The sequence below is a fragment of the Bicyclus anynana genome, chromosome 14 (genome assembly GCF_947172395.1).
Source record: "Bicyclus anynana chromosome 14, ilBicAnyn1.1, whole genome shotgun sequence".
NCBI classification, from domain to species: domain Eukaryota; kingdom Metazoa; phylum Arthropoda; class Insecta; order Lepidoptera; family Nymphalidae; genus Bicyclus; species Bicyclus anynana.
In genome coordinates this window covers 7632998-7655460 of record NC_069096.1, presented here as the reverse complement: position 1 = coordinate 7655460, position 22463 = coordinate 7632998, and the positions used below count along the sequence as shown (strand labels likewise).

At 37.0% G+C, this 22463-nt stretch overlaps 1 protein-coding gene across 3 annotated transcripts in view; it reads left to right on the top strand.

Moving 5' to 3' along the window:
- LOC112044442 (protein alan shepard) overlaps positions 1-22463 on the top strand; it is a 161727-nt gene that overhangs the window by 112739 nt on the left and 26525 nt on the right. For all 3 annotated transcript variants that reach the window (XM_024080291.2, XM_052885632.1, XM_052885633.1), the window contains exon 2: positions 11326-11550. In XM_024080291.2, the coding sequence (XP_023936059.2) occupies positions 11410-11550 (141 nt within the window). In that variant the 5' untranslated portion in view covers positions 11326-11409. The remainder of the gene's footprint in view (positions 1-11325; positions 11551-22463) is intronic.

Genomic DNA, 22463 nt, shown 5'->3' with positions numbered 1-22463 from the left:
ACATCTAGCCTCACCTTTATAAACTGAGACGTCAGGGAATACTTAAACGATACAAATTACTTACATCGTTGGCAGACTAACAATTTGTTAGCGGTATTTGGAATTTGGGGAAGACAACTGTGCTCGTCATCCCGGCTTTGTTTGCGGTTACGGACTGGTAATCAATGGTGTGGGCGGGGGAGGCGCCGCAGTTGAAATGTCTAAGGCGCCTTCTAATATTCTGAACGGCACGGATTGACCTCATCCTAGATGATTCTCGAGACAGCTGAGTTTCTTACTTAGTTCCGACATAATTAAATATAACACTTCTTTATTGAAATAATTTTCTATTCTAATTAAAACCCATAGTCGGTTTAGTTACACCATTTATACAGAACGGTTGATCTGGATAAAAAATGGCACTCATATAGCATATTGATTTAGATTTACGGCCGTTTTTAATAACCTACCCAAGATTACGGATAGATCCTCGATTATTAGTAACAGTCAAACTATCTTTACATAGTCAAACAGTTTATGTTGTTGACAGTTTATCTGTCAGTAGGTTATTGAAAAGCAGATAAGAACAGAAAGATAGATTTTCTTAACTTTAGTAAGTGAATTGGCGGATAGATAGGTTATTGAAAAAGGCCATAAGTGATTAAAAGCTGACAGTAATTTGTAAGTACAGTAGAGTAATATTGTATTCGGGTCATGGTTGCTTTAGGAGATAGCAAGTTCGAGTCCAGACCCTTAATTGCCAAAATAGGTACCTACCTTTATACGTGTTTTTTTTTTAATTTATAAAATGTAATCTGTCAATCACAGATTTTGATTCTATTCCGATATTTTAACGAGAGAAGAATCTACGTTAATTAAATTGTTAAGCATAGCAACTTTAGTATAATCTATCATTCTACGATATATGTAACGGTTAAATGTAAATAAAATAAAGATAAAGTTATATAGATATTAACGATCTTATAGAATCTGTTTTAATCTCAAAAAGAGACCACTATCTAGACATCAGATTGCGTTTGTTCTTAGATAACATTCTCGGGTTATAGATAACGCCTTGGAATGACCAATGTCTGCTTACCAACAGTCTAATATGATACAAAAAATATATAGTCAAGATTATGCAACACGCGATCATAGAAAACCTCAGACCAATTATTGTACAGGACCTGCCTTGGTAGAGGTTACTTTTCTGTCAAAGTATATGATCAATGATCTAATGCGATTATAAAAACTGTCTCTATAGTATCGATGTTTCATATGTGTAATCGTGTTCGTTGGTTAAAGAGCTCCTTAAAAATACCTTTTTGTGTAGTTGAATGGTGTAAAAAACGGGTGAAAACTTCTAGTTTAGTATAAGATATATACCAAATCTAAGTTCGTTTTCTTCAGAAAATGACAGACAATTTTGTTCGTGAATTTGGGTGCGATACTGGTCCTTCTATAATTGGTCTGAGTAGAAAACAGATAAGATAGAGACAAGTTCAGCAACAAGGCCTTGCACACTTTTGTAATAAATAATTGTTAACATAATATTGAAAACTTTAAAAAGCCCTGAAGACGCGACTGAGCCGAGAATTTATAATTTATATTAAACAGTATGCATTTTAATTTTATGTTCGTTATTTCTCAAAAACTAGTTTTCTAAATGATTTTTTTTAAAGATGTTCGTTTCTTGTCAAAAAAAAAACAAAATTACTGCCGAAGACTATGTTATGGGTACTAAGACAGTGGAGTATAATGTATACACTAAGACACTGAAAAACACACATATTCATCACACAAACATTTTCCAGTTGAGGAAATCGTGCAATGTGAGCCTCAATAGCTCAAAGGTAAGAGCGGTCGGACTCATCACCGAGACACCGAGGGGTGGTGGTTCGATCCCCGCGCCGTTGGTCTATTGTGGTACCCACTCCTAATACAGTCTTTCCCGACTAGGTGGAGGCGAATGGGAATGTTGGTCATATTTAAAAATATGGCAAATATTCTTTTATAAAAAAAAGAAAAAAAGAAATAGCAGGGTTAATAACCACTGCGCCACGCGGTCGTCAAAGTTCGTTGTATCTTAGCTGTATAGATAAATATCTGCTCTCTCTCATATTATCTCGCCTCTGAGTCAGTTTTTATTGCCTTCCACCGACTAGCCGTTAAAGTGTCCACTAATATAGTTAGACGGGCCGAGAGTATTGGTTTCACTTTCTTTAATTTTATTTCTTACTAGCTTTTGTCTTCAAGTTCAATATCCTTTCCCCTTTGTTCTATTCTCTGGACTGTTAAAACTGCAAATGATTGATATTTTATCTACAATTTCTGAAGCTAAAATGACTACAATATTTGTTCTACTTCATACTAGCATAGCTGACGCCGCGTGGTTTTACCCGTGGTTCCCGTTCCCGTATGAATACGGAGATAATATATCAACAGCACAAATCCTTTCTCGATAAATAAGCTATCTAACACTGAAAGAATTGTTCAAATCGGGCCACTAGTTCCTGAGATTAACGCGTTTAAGCAAACAAACAAACTCTTCAGCTATATATTAGGTATTATAAAGCTGAAGTTATACATATAGTTATTAGGTAACTGATTTCTATGTAATGGATTTTGAATTGAAAGTTTCTTATTGATCGGAAGGATCCCTTAGCTAAAATTTGAACAGACGTTTCCTTCAAAGACTAAGATGATATTTTTAGAAACTTTAATTTCAAGCAATAGAAATGGGAGCGACAACCATGTAAAAATCTCTCATTTGTTTTCCTAACTCAGTAAACTACTTACTACTTTCAACAAGTAATGAAAATTCCAGACGAGAAAAAAACTAGATGCATCAATGGTAAACCGCTAGTGTTTGCCTCTAATATCTAGTACAAATCCTTTCTAGTATAGTCCTAAGTCCTTGAAAAAAAAAAGCATCTTTAGGCGCGTCGACGAGACACAGTCGCGACCCGCAGACGCCAATCTTCCCACTCGACATAAAACTAAATCTACGCAGCGAAAATCCTGCATTCCTTACCACTAGATGACAAGCGCCTTTGGAAACTGACTAGCTCCATTTATTTTTCCTATCCTATTTTCCTATCTCTCCCCACGCGAATTATGTTACGCCAAAAAAACGGCTGATAAAGGAATAAAATTATTTATACATCATATTTTATTACGCTGAAGACTTTCCACGTTTTTCCTCGTAAGTACGGGTGTCATTTTCGAATGTTCTTGAACTAAAACTTTTTAAGCAACTTGACTTAGGGAATAAGCTTGAGTTAGAGAGTTACGAAATCTGTAATCGGGCGTGGCGAACGGACGTTGAGAGGAGAGTTAAAGAAGTATTATTTCAGTCGTGTGGTATAGAACACACTCGTTTTTGTTAATCTTTTGTTAATGTATTGCTTACTTTGGGCTAGATGATGTGTGTATTGTTTTTTTCAAGAATGCAATGTTTTATTTATCCAATTTTATAAAGTTTTACAATAATATTAAAACTACGTACCTAAGTATCTATAACTACATATTATAAAAATTTAAAATTAAAAAGGAAATATACTAAATTTAAATTATATGTATTGTTTAAGTATATTTAATGAGCTAATTGACACTTTTTTAAAATGGTCTTAAATTGTTCATTATCGTTCTATTAGATTGAAATAATATATATTTTTTTTGAGAATACGAGCCAAAACGCTGTGAACCATGATGGATATTTTAACTGTTTCATAACGTCATGTTAACAAATCCGTTACCAAACGGAGCGTTTGACAAAATATTAGTTAACAATTGACGACAGCAATTTTGAAATTTGGAAAATTAGAAAAAATACATAATTTCTAAATTAAGATTAGATTAATATCGATATATTTAGGACCCTCATTGCATATACCTACCTACTATACAAAATTAATATTATTTATATTAAATTTGATATGATTCAACTACCCTAATAATAATTAATTTAGTCGAGGTTTAGTTTTGTAGTTTTAGTAAAAAAATATAACGAGTGAAGCGTTTTCAAACTGTTTCCTATGGAAAATTCAATTAGCTTTTTCGTGTTCATATTTCGTAAAGTAAGAAAGTGTTATAAGTACAATTAGATATAATTGGCTTAATCATCGTGACCGCGTTACCGTATTAGCCTACCGCATCACACGCTCACTTTTATAAATGTTACAGTTATTGGAGGAAAAGTAACGAAATATTCTGAGTAATATTTTATATATACGGTTGGTCTCTCATCAGGGGTTGCCTGGTAGAGATTGCCTATTACATAAGGTCGCCTTTGCATGCTAACTTTAAGTTATTAATGTTTTATTTATTTAATGTTTTTGTGTTCATTCATCATTCATTATCTACCCATATTCGGCTCACTGCTGAGCTCGAGTCTCTTCTTAGAATGAGAAGGGTTAGGCCAATAGTCCACCATGCTGGCCCAATGCGGATTAGCAGACTTCACATACGCAGAGAATCAAAAAAATCTCTGGTATGCCGGTTTCCTCAAGACGTTTTTCCTTCACCGTTTGAGACACGAGATATTTAATTTCTTAAAATGCACACAACTGAAAAGTTGGAGGTGCATACCCGGAGCAGATTCGAACCCACATCCTTCGGAATCAAAGGCTGCTCTTTGCATGCTAAGTTTAAGTTATTCATTTTTTTTAAATGTTTTATTTATTTAGTGTTTTTGAGTGCAATAAAGTATTTCTTCTTCTCTTTTTTTACAATTAGACAGTTTACGTTCTAAAGATAAGCTTACCGACTAAGATTGGAGTACCAGTATTCAGTTGTCTACCAAAATAAGAGTAGAGGTAGAGAGTGGTAAAGGCGTGTAGAGTTAGTAGCTTGGCACTACATAAAATCTGATAACGTTTTTACAGTACAATCAATATTTCGTCTTGATAAATAATACAAGAATAAATATATTAACAACATAAGATAGATCGTTGGTCTCTACGGCTTTGGCTTTAAAACTAAACTTACAGATTGAGATAGGAGTCCTATACTTAGGTAAGTTACCATAATAAAAATAGAGTTAGAGCATGTTAAGTAAAGCCGTCTAAACTTCGGAGCTTGACTCTTCAAAATATATGATAACTTTTTACAGTGCAATATGCCTTAGTCTTGGCATTTTACTGCACAAAACAATGTTTTTTGTAGGGATTCTCGTATAATACAAGTATTTCCCTTTTAAATACTTCCTGTATTCTTACAAAAATATAAAAGTGAATTAGTATTGGCAATCAAAGCTACTGAAACTTACAACAATAAGTAAATATTTACTATACGATTTATACGAAGCTTAATAACCAGCTAATCGGATCGTGTTCCTATATCAAAGTTACCCAATCGATCTGTGGGGGCTGCGAGCCCCAGGAAAACGTCGACATGGATCATTATGAGTCTATATTTTACTCTAATTCGACCGCACACCTACAGTCCTACACACTGTAACGTAAGCGGATTGTCGGCTTATCGTCTGACAGTTCTACTCACCTATTTTTTGGAATTAGCGAAAAAAACCAGTCGCGTGTGTGACGGCATTCAGATTGTGAGTGTTCGGTACATTTTTTTTTAGAAACTCATACAAGGTAGTTAGCCAAAGTTTACTGCCACACTTAACACAGATAATCTAAACTAATATTATAAAGCTAAAGAGTTTGTTTGTTTGATTTAACGCGCTAATCTCAGGAACTACTGGTCCGATTTGAAAAATACTTTCAGTGTTAGATAGTCCATTTATTGAGGAAGGCTATAGGCTATATATTATCCCCGTATTCCTACGGGAACGGGAACCACGCGAGTGAAACCGCGCGGCGTCAGCTAGTAATTAATACAAATGACGTATAAAGCTCTAGACCTAGAGTGTATAGCTTTTCATGTCATTTGTCCAGTTTACACATTTAAGGAGCCTAAATCCATAGTCTAGATCGATAATTTTATGTAGAACTATTGCTGTACCGTCTTTGAATATGATATTTCCTTAGTTGGAGAAGAAATAAAAATATGGCATTTGAATTATTGACTTCTAAGCAAATTAACAAAGTGCTGGAATGGCGACCCCGCACTAGTAAGCGCAGTGTTGGCTGACCCCCCACCAGGTGGACTGACGACATCAAGCGAGTCGCAGTGATTCGCTGGATGCAGATGGCTCAGTATCGTGATGTTTGGAAGTCCCTACAAAAGGCCTATGTCCTGCAGTGGACGTCCATCGGCTGATATGATGATGATGATGATGAAGCAAATGAACACTAAACAATGACACCCGCGTAGTTTACTTTCCCGTAGGATATAAATGATAATTATATTGAATCCCTGTATATATACTTACTGATAGTGAACACAACAGAGAAAACATTTAAAAAACTGGTTTGGTGGTTTAGTGCAAGCGTAAGAAACAAACTCACATTCGCATATAATACGACTGATTAGTAGGATGTCGTTATTGTATGAGTAGATAAAGCTTATAGTAGATAATTCAAAAATCTTTAGCTATATTTTGGACAAGACAACTTGGACAGACAACAATATATCGACTCAACATTTCGTAAGGCAAAATTTATTAAAAAAGAACCAATAAAAAAATTCGAGTTACACCAACTGTGTCAACCGTTTCGTCCCGTTTCCCGCGGAACGCTAAATATGTTTAGTTATATGAAACGGGGGTGTTATTTAGGCAATCGGAAAAAAAGCAACAAAGCTCTGATCCCTCAGGTTTCCCGGACGGTTTTGGGATTCCGTGACTCAAATAATTAAGTCCCAAGATGGGGGTCGCGCGGGTGAAATTATACATTGTTATAACCACCATAAATCTCATTTTCGGTGGACCCACTCGACCGGAATAACTAACGCCTTGTACGTAGGTACAATATAAATATAAACGATGTTATTCTTTGACTTGTAACGTTTGGAAATGTGTAAATAAAATTGTAAAAGTTACTTTTCTATATATAATAAATAGTTAATAACTAGCGGACGCCAACGACTTCATCCGCGTGGACTTTAGTTTTTCACAAATCCCTCGAAAACCGTGGATTTTTTCGGGATAAAAAGTAGCCTATGTGTTATTCCAGGCTATAATATATCTTAATACCAAATTTCAGCTAATTCGGTTCAGTAGTCGAGGCGTGAAAGAGTAACAAACATTTATATCATCAAAATCAGTTTTCGCAAATCTCGGGAAACCATGGATTTTTTCGGGATAAAAAGTAACCTATGTGTCAATCCAGAGCAAAATCTATTTCCATTTTAAATTTCAGCCAAATCGCTTCAGTAGTAGCGGCGTTAAAGAGTAACAAACATCCATACAAACTTTCGCGTTTATAATATTAGTAAGATAGTAGGATAGGATAATATTTAGAAAAGTAAGTTTAATAAAATTCTTATATCGTCAATACATACTCGTATAAGTAAATAAAATTTAAGTGTATGTCTGTAATGAAGCAAATTGACTGTGTATTCTTCAGAGCTTAAAATTTTGATTGCAACCTTCACTGAAAGATATAGGAGGTCATTAAGCAACATATAGGCTACTTTCATCCCAAAAAAAAAATATAAAACTGAATCTCATGCGGACGAATTCGCGTTTGTTAATATTGTTTTTAATACAAAAAATCTTCTACTGACTGTTTTTTTTTTTACCAAGTTTTATGCATATTTGCAGCGTTACACAACAATATACTTAATTTATTTGATAGTATATTATACATACCGCGCCGCTGTGCAAAAATGCCGATGTAAGATTGTAATAAACCTACACGTGATAAGGCTACACCTCAGACCAATTATAGAAGGACCTGTATCGCACTCATAGTCACGAACAAAATTGTCTGTCATTTTCTGAGGAAAACGAACGAGCAATGGTATATATCTTATATTAAACTAGAAGTTTGAGCCTGTATTTTACACAATTCAATTACACAAAAAGGTATTTTTACGGAGCTCTTTAACCGACGAACACGATTACAACTATTTAACATCGATTCTATAGAGACAGTTTATATAATCGCATTAGATCGTTGATCATATAATTTCACAGAAAAGTAACGTCTAGCGAGGCAGATCCTATACAATAATTGGTCTGAGGGCTACACGCTTGCGAAAGTCTCACCGTCTCGTCATGGCTGTCGGCCCGAGATGCCTAGATGCCAATCTCTGCTAGTCATATGTCTACGTCAGGCCCGTCTGTATATGACGTAACGCTAGACCGTGTAAATGGAAGAATCACAGTAATAACTTGGGTTTTTTTTTATTCTTTACAAGTTAGCCCTTGACTACAATCTCACCTGATGGTAAGTGATTATGCAGTCTACGACGGAAACGGGCTAACTTGTTAGGAAGAATCTTTCGGTTTCTACACGGCATCGTACCGGAACGCTAAATCGCTTGGCGGTACGTCTTTGCCGGTAGGGTGGTAACTAACCACAGTCGAAGCTTCCTATTAGCCTAAACCAACCCAAAAAAAGCCAAAAAAGTCAACCAACTTAAGTATTTCATTACTCACTCGAAAGTATTTCAATAATGTACCTAATATTTCGATAATGAATTCATGAACCGAAAAACTTATTAATTATTGTCAATTCTGTTTTAACGAAATATCACATACAATTGTTTTTGAAGTGATAACTTATTATGGGAGGGTAAACCGCTTCGTTATGTAACGCGTTACGGTGCCACTATGGCTTCTCTTTCTCTCACGCATACGGCAAATTTAAAATACCCCGCAGTCCAGAGACGCACACGTTTAATTAAAAAAAAGAAAACCTAACTGAAACTGAATTAGTGCAGCTTTTAGCAACGAAACAATTTTTAACTCTAACTTATTGACGGCAAGAATTCCACAATGGCTAATGTATTAAACGTTATAGTGCTTTCTTAAGTATCTGCTAAGTTAACAGGCGTTTTAAAACCACATACAAGCTAAAGCTCTTTCTGAAGATATATTTTTTTACTCTTCGCGTTTACTCTCTACCTACTCTGTTTCCATATTAGGGGCTTAGGTTTTTTTAGAAATCGTTTACTATGCCTCTATATTCTTTAGTTATGTAGTAGGTATAAGTTGTCAAAATGAGCTATATTTATTCCTTTAGCTTGCATTAAGTTGCGTATTGAAGATATCTGATCCTTACATATCGTATATACATATACATAAATAAGGCCGAATTGTTTACATCGTTTACATGGCTGAACTTATCTTAATGAAATTTGTCACGGAGATAAAATATAGTATGGATTAGCGCTTTACTACTTTTTGCCATGGTATTCCCACAGGAGCAAATGTGGGTAGCGAAAGTGATTGTACCATCAGTTTGTGGTAGAGGAAACACCTTGAGCAGCTCCCAGGACTTGTGACTAGAGAGAAGGTTTAAGGGATCCCTTTAAAATGCATCAACACTCACCTTCCCTGCCCGACGTGTTCTCTATGCCCACACTAAACAATTTATGATAAACAATAAATACAACACAAAATATTATTACTCAAAATCACTAACGCGTCTGGCAGCATAACGATTTCTACGCTGCCGAACAAACAACTGAGCTCAAGTCATTAAATACCCTCTTATTACCAACACTGATACCTCTCCTCTACAATAACATAAATAAATAATGTTAATACCACCTTTAATCGATGAACTTGTAACACAAAATCTATATTAATAAAACTATGAAGCATTGCTAGTAATTATCATAATTCGGTTTATAGCTAACTGTACCTGGCATGCAATCACGGAAACGTTACCTAATGATTATTTTACTCTATCTATTAATTCACAAGATCTTTAATTGCGAGTAAAACAAATACTCTAATTTGTATTAAACTAATTAATGTGACTTTCATCTAGACTACACTCCAGCATCCTGGTCACGGTCTAAAAATGACAAGCGGAATTTGTAACCGAATAAGAATATAAGAAATAGCGGTCACTGTGACTTAGCTCTTTCACAATCATTGTCGGTTTAAATCAGTTTGTACTTCAAACGTACTCGTATAGTCGGAAATGCGAAAATTTAGAACACACTTTTGTATACGATTTTGATATGAAGAGTTTTAACTTATGTATAGTCGTAAATGCGAAAAGAACACACTTTTGTATACTGTGATTGATATGAAGAGTTTAAATTTTGAAATCTTGAACGTTGCACGGAAATGCTCGCAAAATTTTACGCTAAGTAACATTTAAGTAAGTAATAATTACTTAAACAGAGCTTTAAAAAATTGTAAAATTTGCACATCATGTTATGTGGATGGTGTTATGCGGTAATACACTGTGACTTGAATATATTTGTAAAACAACATTTCATTTCATTTCATAAGTAAATAAAATATCAAAATTGAAGCTACACTGTTCCAAAAACAAGGCACTTGGTTTTATGTTGTGGTTCACGCGCCTAGTCCGAGAAGAATGTTTTCTAAATTATCCAAATGTTTTAACTGCGTAAAATTAATACAGTATGTTGATAGATTTTCAATAAAATAATACCTGAATATAGCTTGAAAATTAAAATTTGAGCTCGTGACTACTTAAACTTGCTTCTAATATTTAAGTTATCGGGGAAAGTTTTTCAACTGAGTGAGGCCATTCAACTAAAGCTGATGACGTCAAAATACGTCTACTTACTTGTCTGTGAGTGACAGTAAAGCTCTGACACTCAAGTTGATCCTTTAAAAGTTTATTAAAGGCTTCTCAGATTAACTAGATCAGGATGTGTTTGCTTTGATTACTTTAACTTAGGGACCACCCACGACCTTATTTAAGTAGAGAACCACAGAAAACTTATAAATTAAATACATCATTTGTCTGTTTATTACTCGTGAATTATTTTAGATGTAAAAACTACTATTTATATTGATACAAATACATAGATTTTGACTACACCTTCGCTTCTAAAGGTTCTTATTTATGCCTAGTAGGTAGAAAAAAGTAGGCTTTTTCTTCAACCTGAACCTTCGTTACCTAGTAGGTATTTACCACTTAAACATAAAGTTTGAATTGAGAGAGAATTGAGTCACTACGATGAAATGTTCATCGCTATAGAACTATATATAGATATTGATATGTCTATAGCAAAAGTGCACTGCCTAAGGACTCAATAAAAAGCCTCAATACCACCACCCACCCACCCACTCCTAGCACGGTCTTTCCCGACTAGTTGGAGGGGAATGGGAATATTGGTCATATTTAAAAAAAAACCCTATGTTGGACCACAGTGTGTGTGGACAAGTCATTTTCCAATTTTTACATATAGTATATTTATACTTCAGAACACAAAAAATTAAAAAAAGAAAAAAAATTAAGGAATTGGGTGTATTGAAATGGAAACATTTTGTTTACGTTGCAGAGCAGCGGCGGTTGTCGTTCAGCGAGCGGCGCGGGCGGCGCGGTGACGGTCGCGAGCGCGGGCGCGGGCGCGTGCGCGGCGCGCATGGCGAGCGCGGGCGCGCAGTTCCGCGGCGGCACGCAGCAGTGGGCCGCGGCCTACGCGCCGCCGCCCTGCCGCTACCCGCCGCCGCAGCCGCAGCCGCAGCCCTACGCGGCGCAGCCCAGCCCCTACACGCCGCACCAAGTAAGATTCCATCCGTACAATATCATCATCATCATTAACACGCGGTACGAGGTCAATTGACCTTGTACGTCTAGCCTGTTCATGGACCTCGTACCGAACTATATACGAACTATGTACCGAACTATATTTGACGGCCTCCGTGGCGCAGTGGTATGCGCGGTGGATTTACAAGACGGAGGTCCTGGGTTCGATCCCCGGCTGGGCCGATTGAGGTTTTCTTAATTGGTCCAGGTCTGGCTGGTGGGAGGCTTTGGCCGTGGCTTGTTACCACCCTACCGGCAAAGACGTACCGCCAAGTGATTTAGCGTTCCGGAACGATGCCGTGTAGAAACCGAAAGGGGTGTGGATTTTCATCCTCATCGTAACAAGTTAGCCCGCTTCCATCTTAGACGGCATCATCACTTACCATCAGGTGAGATTGTAGTCAAGGGCTAACTTGTAAAGAATAATAAAAAAAAAAAAAAATATTGACCTTGTAGGTACGTCTAGCCTGTTCAAGAGTTACGAGGACCTCGTACCGAACTATATAAAGTTTTAGAGAGACGAATATCTTAGTATTCCATGGATTCACCGTGCAGGTGTCGGGTCCATCGCGTGCTAGAGAGAAAAAACACCAAGCAAAGTCTTGTGACTACTGGATTTTGGGTTAAGGAATTCCTTGATGATCGATCAACACTCCCCTTCTCTTTGCTTTGGATACTCGTTCTAATATAGAACTAGCTGCACTTCTAGAGAGGTCAAGGTCTTTAAGCAAGTTATAGAGAGATTTTGCTGGTAATCCTCTCGCACCTACTTCTACGGCGTACAGACTAACTTTAACCATTTTTAGTTAGTTCATTTGTTAGGTCATAATATTCATTCACTTTTAAACTGTGGTTCTTCGGAATGTTAGTCTCATTTGAATACTATGAGCCAAAAAACCTCGTACCGCACCAGAGGAAAATACAGAAAAATCAGTGCCGCAGCGAAAGTGTTAACAACCGTAGGACGTCCACGGCTGGAGGCCTTGCATGGACTTCCAAACAACACTACTAGTATCCAGCGGATCACAGCAATCCGCTTGATGCCCTCGGGCCACCTAGTAGGGGTTCAACCAACACCACAATTTCATCAACTTGTGACTCCAACGTCCATCAGCTCTTCGAACTATGTAGCCTGCCCATCGCCACTTCAGCGTCGCGACTCGCTGAGCTATGTCAGTGACTTTGGTCCTTCTGCGGATCTCCTCATTTCTGATTCGATCAATTCTATTAACCATAAAATAATATAGTAAATGCGTGCTAATACTATGTCATTATGTTCACATGAGAAATAGAGAAAAATTCCAAGAATCAATGACTAAAGACCAAAACCTGCACTACACATACTTAATTGCACTCTGAGCCGCATACGTGATATAATCAGTGGGCATTCTTTTCAGTTCCACCTATTTAGTCATAGCACGTTACTCATTACGCTAAATATATGCTAACTTGACGGATGCAGGAACTTTTACTTAACATCCTTTAAATAATTCCCACGATCCCAATTGCTTGTATAGCTATTTACGAGTATATCTTTTAGTTAAGTTGTGAATATTACCAGATCTTGTTTTCAGTTGTCAGTTTTTTGTATCCTAAATCTTTAAGCGATAGAGCGGTAACTAACCACTCTGGAGACAAGACCTGCTCCAATTAGAAAAGTTTAAATCACAAAATTATTATCCTAATACTGTATGGAATTAAGGTTAAAGAAATGGCAGTAAACAAGGGATCCTAAATAAAGTTAATGATCGTCTCACTGCAGTTCCTTCACAATTAGGTCTTCAATAGCCATCTATCACAGAACAACGAGACGCTGCGAACTTTTGCATCCACATTATCCATATACACATATGGCAGTCTATACTCCCACGAAAGGTGTGCTTTGACGATTTTAATTCGAACAGTTAAGATGTGGATTACCCTTCCGGTCCGTTTCCGTCGATATTTCGTGATGGTACGGATGATGTATGGATGATGATGCACTACAACCTATACCTCATCATTGCTTTCCATCAGACATGTTTTTAGTCAATCGTAAACCATAGTAGATATAACAAAAACTGGAAATCGCACCCGTATGTTCCCGTTTATACTGCATACACAACCATACGTGCATGTCATATACCAAATTAAACGCTATTCAGAAGTTGTTATTAAGCTGCTACGAGTAGCACTGGTTAGAGATACCTACTTAAACTAAATAGTTGAAATACGTTACGTGGCTTAGGCTATAAACTATGCGAGTAGTTATAACTTAGTTTATAGGCAACCACAATGAATGTCCAGTGTGGCGTGAACTCCATTGTCCAGAGTTATTATGCAACGATTCCTCCAATATATGCATTAGATATTTCGCGTTATATTTTACCATACGCTAGTCATCCCAGGGATCTGATTTCCGTAGAGAAAAGCTTTTTCCCCGTCTATATTAAGCACTGTAAACTTAAGATTATCTTCAAAAGTTTTGAATATAAATATAAGGTCTTGAAGATTTTAAATAACTTATCCTGAAAGCATTATTATTAAGCGCACACTGTATTAACTAGGTTATTCGCCAACTTGCTGTCTTTCGAGGGATTGGAACCGAGCCTGGTTGACATTAGTACATTTTCAAGTTATGAAGTGAAAAAAATCTACCGTATCTATTAAAAAATAATCAAAACTAGTTTTGTGGCTTTCATTTACTGAAAACGGCCGAGTTCGCAGTCCAGTAACTTCCATAGAAAATTAGTTGACTCCAACCAATCTTTTTACATTACAACCGTAATTGATAAAGTTAGCTGTAAATAAATAGATACGATACAACTAATTAACACATTAACGCTAACTTCAGTTACCCCAAAACTTAAACTCCTTATTATTTACATAACACGTTTCTAAACTGCAATAGCGAATACAAGTAGTTTAATTTAGTCTAAGTTAGTGTGAGGCATAATTAAGCACGAAGTTGGATCATCAATTTAGTGAACCGCGTCTGGAGCACACAACACAATAACAATATAACATGATTAATGTTTCTTGGTGCGCCTACGAAACCAGAAGTGCAAGGATTGTATAATCTACGGATAAAGTTGGACGGAAATGTTAGGGAACTGTTGAATTTTTACTGACCGCGTATATCATTTAATCCTCGATGAATCAACCTTCAATCACTCTACTTCAGGAAGTCTGTTAGATTATTGATTAATGATTAATTTTTCTTGGTGCCTACGAAATCAGAAGTGCAAAGATTGTATACTCCACGGACAATGTTGGACAGAAATGTTAGGAAACTGTTAAATTTTTACTGACCGCGTATATCATTTAATCCTTGATAAATCAACCTTCAATCACTCTACTTCAGGAAGTCTGTTAGATTATTGATTAATGTTTCTTGGTGCCTACGAAATCAGAAGTGCAAAGATTGTATACTCCACGAATAAAGTTGGACGGAAATGTTAGGAAATTGTTAAATTTTTGTTGACCGCGTTAATCATTTAATCCTCGATGAATCAACCTTCAATCACTCTACTCCAGGAAGTCCATTTGTCCTTATGGATGTAGTGGTAAGATGACAGATGAAGCGCGTTTGTGTGTATAAACTGAAGGAGACACACAGACAAACACAAGGTTAGTTTAACACATCAACGTCGAACACTTATCTGTACACCTAACAATAACTTCAAAGTCAAATAAAGATTGGTCACGATTTACTCTCGATGTGTAGGTACGGCCAGTGCAACAAAACAGTTTTGATTGATTTTGGAAAAAAAAAATTATGTATGCTTAATGTCTGATTTGTAATATATTATAAAAAATATAAAAAATAAAGGCAATGAAACTAACAATCTTAATATAGTTGTAGCAAACCAGACAACAGTATGACGACAAAAGCAAGATTGTCTATTGGTGTGGGTTCGAATCCGGTCCGGGGCATGCACCTCCAACTTTTCAGTTGTGTGTCACGTGTCTCAATCGGTGAAGGAAAACATCGTGAGGAAACCTGCATACCAGAAAAATATCTTAATTCTCTGCGTGTGTGAAGTCTGCCAATTCGCATTGGGCCAGCGTGGTGGACTATTGGCCTAAACCCTCTCATTCTGAGAGGAGACTCGAGCTCAGCAGTGAGCCGAATATGGGTTGATGACGACGACGACTAAGACTGCGCACAAATGATACCTAACTTATTTGCTTAATTAAAGTAAAGGAGGGGCAAGTTAATATAGCCTATGTTCTAAAATTACGTGATTAATGTTCCTGCGAGCTCCGAGTACCACTCAATGTCTACATGATGATTTGCATAAAACTTGTTAATGCACAAGTTTAAGCAAATAAACCCCAAATAGGAACACTTACTCGTAGTGTCAACGGAGAAGTTCCAGAGGACGTGTGAGGAAGCTAGGGTTGAACTAAGGCAATTAAAGTTTACCAAAAGTTACGAGCTTAACGTTATCAGCAGACATTTATAATAGATACTCTATGTTCTCCATGTAGGTGAAATTGTTTTAATTAAATAATTTCGCTAACATGAGCACCAGAATATGTATCAATTTCTGTCTAAAACTGTTTTCATCTTGAAATTTTACCATTTTTAAATCGAAGCATCATGAAAAATGTAATCAGAAATAGTAGTACATTTGCATCACGAAAAGATGTGAATAAAAATGACGTATCTCGTTATCCATGTTAACGCAAAATTGTATCTTTCAAAAATGCTATGCAAAAAAGTTGCTTTCTTTTTCATAACACTCTTGTTTACACATTATACACAACCCTATTCGGGTTAAGTGGGAACAGGAAGGCAACAAGCGTTATTACTAGCTACTTCAGTGCCGAGCTCTGATGGGCAATCCCCTATAAACGGTAATGCTGGCTAGTGGCCTACGGACCGTGAACGCTTTTAGAGAGCGTGATTCTGCGCTTTGAATCACATCTGTACCTTTTTCGTGGGAGGAAAATGTTGTTTATGAGAATATACCGCAAATTTACTATTTTATACGAACCGCACGAGTTATAATAAATCTACGTTTCAGCTTTTATAGGTTACCGGAAAATACAAGAATATTTGGCAAAAGATTTGCTCAACTAATACCTAACTGTAGGTTAGGTTAGGTAGGTAGGTTACGTTCGACGAAACCTTTAGATGGCAAATAAATTAAAAATCGTCTTGATCGTTTCATCTGGCATGCTAATAAATAAAGCATAAACATATAAATAACGATGCACAAGGTCGGACAGAAGAGGCCGTGCATCTCGCGTGATTAACCGAGCTTTCGTTACACATATCTGTGGTGAGTAATTACAGTACATTGATCATTGTCACGGTGCATCGAACATTTTGAGCATCGAGACGGGGTCGACAGGCGCCCTCTCCGAGTTTACGGACCGACGTCGACATAAACCAGATGTCGCATGGGCCGTATTCACACTACACCCCTGCCTCCCCTCCGCAAGAATCTCGTAAAAGGAATTTCTCGCGTCCTTATCGCTTTCAGAAATAAAATGTAGCGCCCCGCGTCGTACGTGTTTTATTACGAACCGTCTCCTTCAGGATTTATCTCATGGCCGCGTAGCTGAACTCTTTTCTTCAGTTCCGTGCTAAGCTACTTTATACGGAAGCTTTGTATTTTATTTTAAATATGTGAACGCCTTTACACTTCCTCTGATCTTTTTTCTTTTCTCTTATGTTTGAGCGGCCGCTGTTGAAATCGATCTAAGATCCTTTTAGATAACTTTAGACTTTAAGTATCTCAGATTAGCTTCTATACGATATAAAGAATACAAAAACACATGATACAACATCGGAGTATGCCCGACTAGTTTGGAACCCTTAGTCATGAGCTGATTCTTGCAACGTGGCACGATCCAAACTTATTATTTATATCAGTTTAGATCGTGCCGCGTTGCAAGATCCAGCTCATGACTAAGGGCCTCGTATGAGTTCGAAACTAGTCAGACATACTCCAACGTTGTATCACGTAAGTTTTAGCCGTGTTTCGTAATAAATAATATGAATAACACTCACGATAGTTTAAATTATAAAATAACAAAATTACTTCACTACTCACTGAGAGACAATCTTCAGAAACTTTTATTAGGTATCATATTCATCACCATCATTATCAACCCACATACGGTTCACTGCTGAGCTCGAGTCTCCTCTCAGAATGAGAGGGGTTAGTTCACCACGCTGGCCCAATGCGGATTGGCAGACTTCACACACGCAGAGAATTGAGAAAATTTTCGTTTGAGACACGTGATATTTAATTTCTTAAAACAACACACAACTGAAAAGTTGGAGGCGCATGCCCCGAACCGGATTCGAACCCACACCCTCCGAAATCGGAGGCAGAGGTCATATCCACTGGGCTACCACGGCTCTTAATACATATAAGAAGAAATGAATTGAATGTAGTGTAATATTTTCAAAATTATCTTGAGCTATTTTTGTGGCAATATTAATAATTACTAGCGGACGCCCGCGATTTCGTCCGCCCTGAGACCTTACAGTAATGTCGCTGTAAAAATGGAGTAACTTCTCCCGTTTTCCCAACATTTCCCTTCACTGCTCTGCTCCTATTAATCATAGCTTCATGGAAAGTATACTACACCTGCCCAGGAGTATGAAGAATAATTGTACCAAGTTTAGTTAATATCCGTCGCATAGTTTTTGTTTCTATAACGAACATACAGACAGACAGACTAAATGTTACTGATTGCATTTTTGGTATCAGTATCGATCACTAATCACTCCCTGATAATTATTTTGGAAATAAATTTCATCAACAGAATTGACCTCTCTACAGATCTATACTAATATTATAAAGCTGAAGAATTTGTTTCTTTGAACGCGCTAATCTCAGTACACACTGGTCCGATTTGCAAAATTCTTTCAGTGTTTGATAGCCTATTTACCGAGGAAGGTTAAAGACTATATATTATCTCTGTATTCCTGCGGGAACGGGAACCACGCGGGTGAAACCGCGCAGCGTCGGCTAGTTTATTATAAGGCCTTTCTTTCCATTTTTTTCTGGCATGACTATTTAGTGCCGACGTAGTCTACTTCAAGCATATGGTGGGGCAATAAAATTAGTCATAGAAAACTTCGATGATCCCGCCGCTCGTAAAACGATAAACCGTAGAAGGCTTGGGGCAATCAATTTTAGTTGTTTGTTTTATTTAGTTTTTGTTTTGCCCCGCTCATGTCTGAGTTAAGCAGCGTGAAAGAGCTGTATGTAAACATTTTTAAATTGTGTTTTAATCGGCCTTCCTATTTTTAGTGGGGCGTGGGTGGATATCTATTTTTAACAGTAATATTCTTCTTTTAAAGGTTAGCTTGGTATGGGCATGTAATGCGTAGGGAGGAAAGTCACATTACTAGAAAAATGTTGAATGTGCAAGTGGAAGGACATAAGAGAAGAGGAAGGCCAAAGAAGAGATGGTTGGATTGTGTGAAAGAGGACATGTGTGTAAAAGGAGTGGATGATGAGTTGACGAGTAATAGAGACGAATGGAAAAGATTGACATATTTTTCCGACCCCACTTAAGTGGGATAAGGGTAAGGAGATGATGATGATTCTTCTTTTAAAGTTTATTACATTTCTCTTACTTATTCCGAATTAAAAAAGCAGAAGCTTAGCAGAAGAGCTTTTAATCTGGATTAATCAGAACTAGTTGAGATTGAACATAATTTTGTAAAAATAGTAACTGATATTGTATAGAAATCTTAACTTCCCAATTAAACCTCATATTAGCTCTCAAGTAGTAATTCAGTACTTATACTTTTTATTTTGTTATTATCTACAGTTATATTTGATTGAACCTGTAGCCATGTGGCACGTCGGTTCTCTTTCTACAAACGCTAACGCTTCCAAAACTAACAAAATGTATGAGAATGACATTCACTATCGATAGGACATGTGATCAATTTATCGATCAGCTGGCCTATTTCCTAGTTTGATCTTTATTATCAACCTATTTAAATAAACAACAAATCAACAGACAAAATGTCATTTACCTACATACTATGATACAAAATACCAATGTGGATTTGCCAGCTGATATGTCATTCCCATACATTTTGTTTTTGTTTGTTAGTTTTCGAAGCGTTAGCGTTTTTAGAAATGCAATCGACGTGGCACATGGCTACAGGCACAGGCAGTAGCGGATTAAAGGTCCAGAGCGCCCTAGGCAATCACTTTATCGGCGCCCCTGTACATGGCCATCATAATAGTCATCACCATAAAACTAGTTGTTTTTGTAATTACGATGAGGTTGTATAATCAAACCCTAGACTTTAGTAGACCAGGACCCACGCTAATGCGCAATTGAAATATGACGTTAGAAGTGTGAGTTAATCAAGAGGGACGACAGAACGAATATTGAAATTCATGATTCCTCTCTGGTCTGGGAAATAGGCCTTTATGTGTGTTGACAGATTATGGTGTGTTATGAATATATCACTAGAGATTTAGATTATAGATCAGCATTTAGTTCTTAATCGTCGATATGTTATTTTCTTTATTTATTTAGAAATTCTGAACTCGCGCGCCCCTTGTAACTACACGCCCTAGGCACGTGCCTAGTTTGCCTTACGGATAATCCGCCTCTGGGCACAGGTATATTAGCTTTTCTATAAAAAAATCAAATATAGTGTGCCTTATTCGTAGCTTTGCACATACGAAGTTTCTAATCAATTCCAATCAAAGGCTGTGCACGTAGTTCTTTGAAACAATAATTCCTTTTCAACCAAGCGACGCTGGCCGATTACTTAACCTAGTTTTTGTAACTGAACCGGTAACGGCTCACTTCGTAGGCGATATCGGATACAGAATTGAAGCCGCACTAACGTTTCCATTGACCTATTGAAAATGGGCCAAATATTTAATTTAGGCTTTTCATATTTTGTATGTACGTAATACAATTAACTAATTGTCGTCGTCGTCATCAACCCATATTCGGCTCACTGCTGAGCTCTGCTGAGCTCGAGTCTCCTCTCAGAATGAGAGGGTTAAGGCCAATAGTCCACCACGCTGGCCCAATGCGGATTGGCAGACTTCACACACGCAGAGAATTAAGGTAATTCTCTGATATGCAGGTTTCCTCACGATGTTTTCCTTCATTGGAGACACGTGATATTTAATTTCTTAAAATGCACACAACTGAAAAGTTGGAGGTGCATGCCCCGGTCCGGATTCGAACCCACACCTGAAAACTCGAGATTTAAGGGAATCAAAAGCTGAATCGTGAAAATACGTTAACTTTAAAACATTTTGTACTCTTATCTGAACCATATTTTAAAATAAATATCTACCATAAAAATTTCATTTTCTGAACAACAAAGTTACTTACTCTTTTAAATATTTCTTTAAATGAAATACCTAAATGTCAATTAAATCTATACTAATATTATAAAGCTGAAGAGTTTGTTTGTTTGTATGAACGCGCCAATCTCAGGAACTGCTGGTCCGATTTGAAAAATTCTTTCAGTGTTAGATAGCCCATTTATCGAGGAAGGCTATATAATATCCCCGTATTCCTACGGGAACGGGAACCACGCGGGTGAAACCGCACAGCGTCAGCTAGTTGATGATAAATCGAAAAGTGTAAAAATAAATATTCGTAGGTATATACAACTTACAATGTAACCTAATCCCTCATTCGCACTAGAGCTTTTTTAACAGACGTTAAAAAGCGTTCAAATATAGTATGAAGTTCAATGAAGGTCTATTTCCAACGTCCAAAATTGAATATGCAACACTGCTCGACAAAAAAGCGTCCTTTTTTAAAAACGCTGTCAACGAATGCATTTGTTGTATTTGAACGCTTTTTTAACGTCCGTTAAAAAACTCTCGTGCGAATGAGGGCTAAGTGTAGAACCCTGTTGAAACTGTCAACCACTATTAGGTATCCCCGTTAATATATTTACGACTTTAGTTCCTTTGTAAATTCAAAACACGAACTCTTTTGAACGCTTAACAGAGTAGGAGCCCGATTGGGAGGGACAGTTTAAATAGTGGCTAAGTATCTATGACCAGTTGATTAATGGATGCTATATGTCAACTGTCACAACGTGCAGCTTGTTAGATTCATCGCGCCCTCCGTACGAGGCAACCTTAAATGGAGGGTACTTTTTTGATGAAAGCATTGAGTTATTACGTACTACTAGAGAAGACACCACTCATCACTACTGCGTTCCGTTGAACTGTGGCCACTCTTTACAATAGTTTCTTGCTAGATAACTATATTGAGCATAACTCGTAAGCATAAATCATGAAGCTTAGGACGTTTTGGTCGCAATAAAACAATATTCTCTATGAGTTGAATAATAAATTGCATATTTTAATAGTAGCTAATAGCTATGATTAGACTTAATTTATGCGCTGCAGCAAATATTTCAATCAGCGAGCCCCCTTTTTTAGGTTGCGACCTGTTTTTTGTTTGGCATAGCTTCTCTAACATACCTAGTAACTCATGGGTGAAAGGGATCGGTGTTTTTTATGGTAACACACGAGACGGGTGCTATTCACTCGCATCCACAATAAGATAGGCATTAGGAAGACCCAAGGCGTCGAATGTAGGTAACAGATGCTTCGCTGGTGCGAACCGAAACTAAATATCGTTCTACTGCACCATAAGAAAAAAATCTGAAGCACGACGTTTGTACGTAACATGCTAACCCAAAGAAAATGATAAATTTGCAAGAACAAACAAAGTGACCCGTTATTTATATACATATAGTGGAATTAATAGACCATATTTCCTCGACCTCCTCAGAAACAGCTCCGATTATGATGGCTTTTTTGTTCAGTTTGTTTTTTGATATTATTTGAAATCTGAAACCTTTACAATATATTCGATTAAACCGTGGTGACTAAATATTCTAAAATAAAAATATATAAAAGCGAAAGG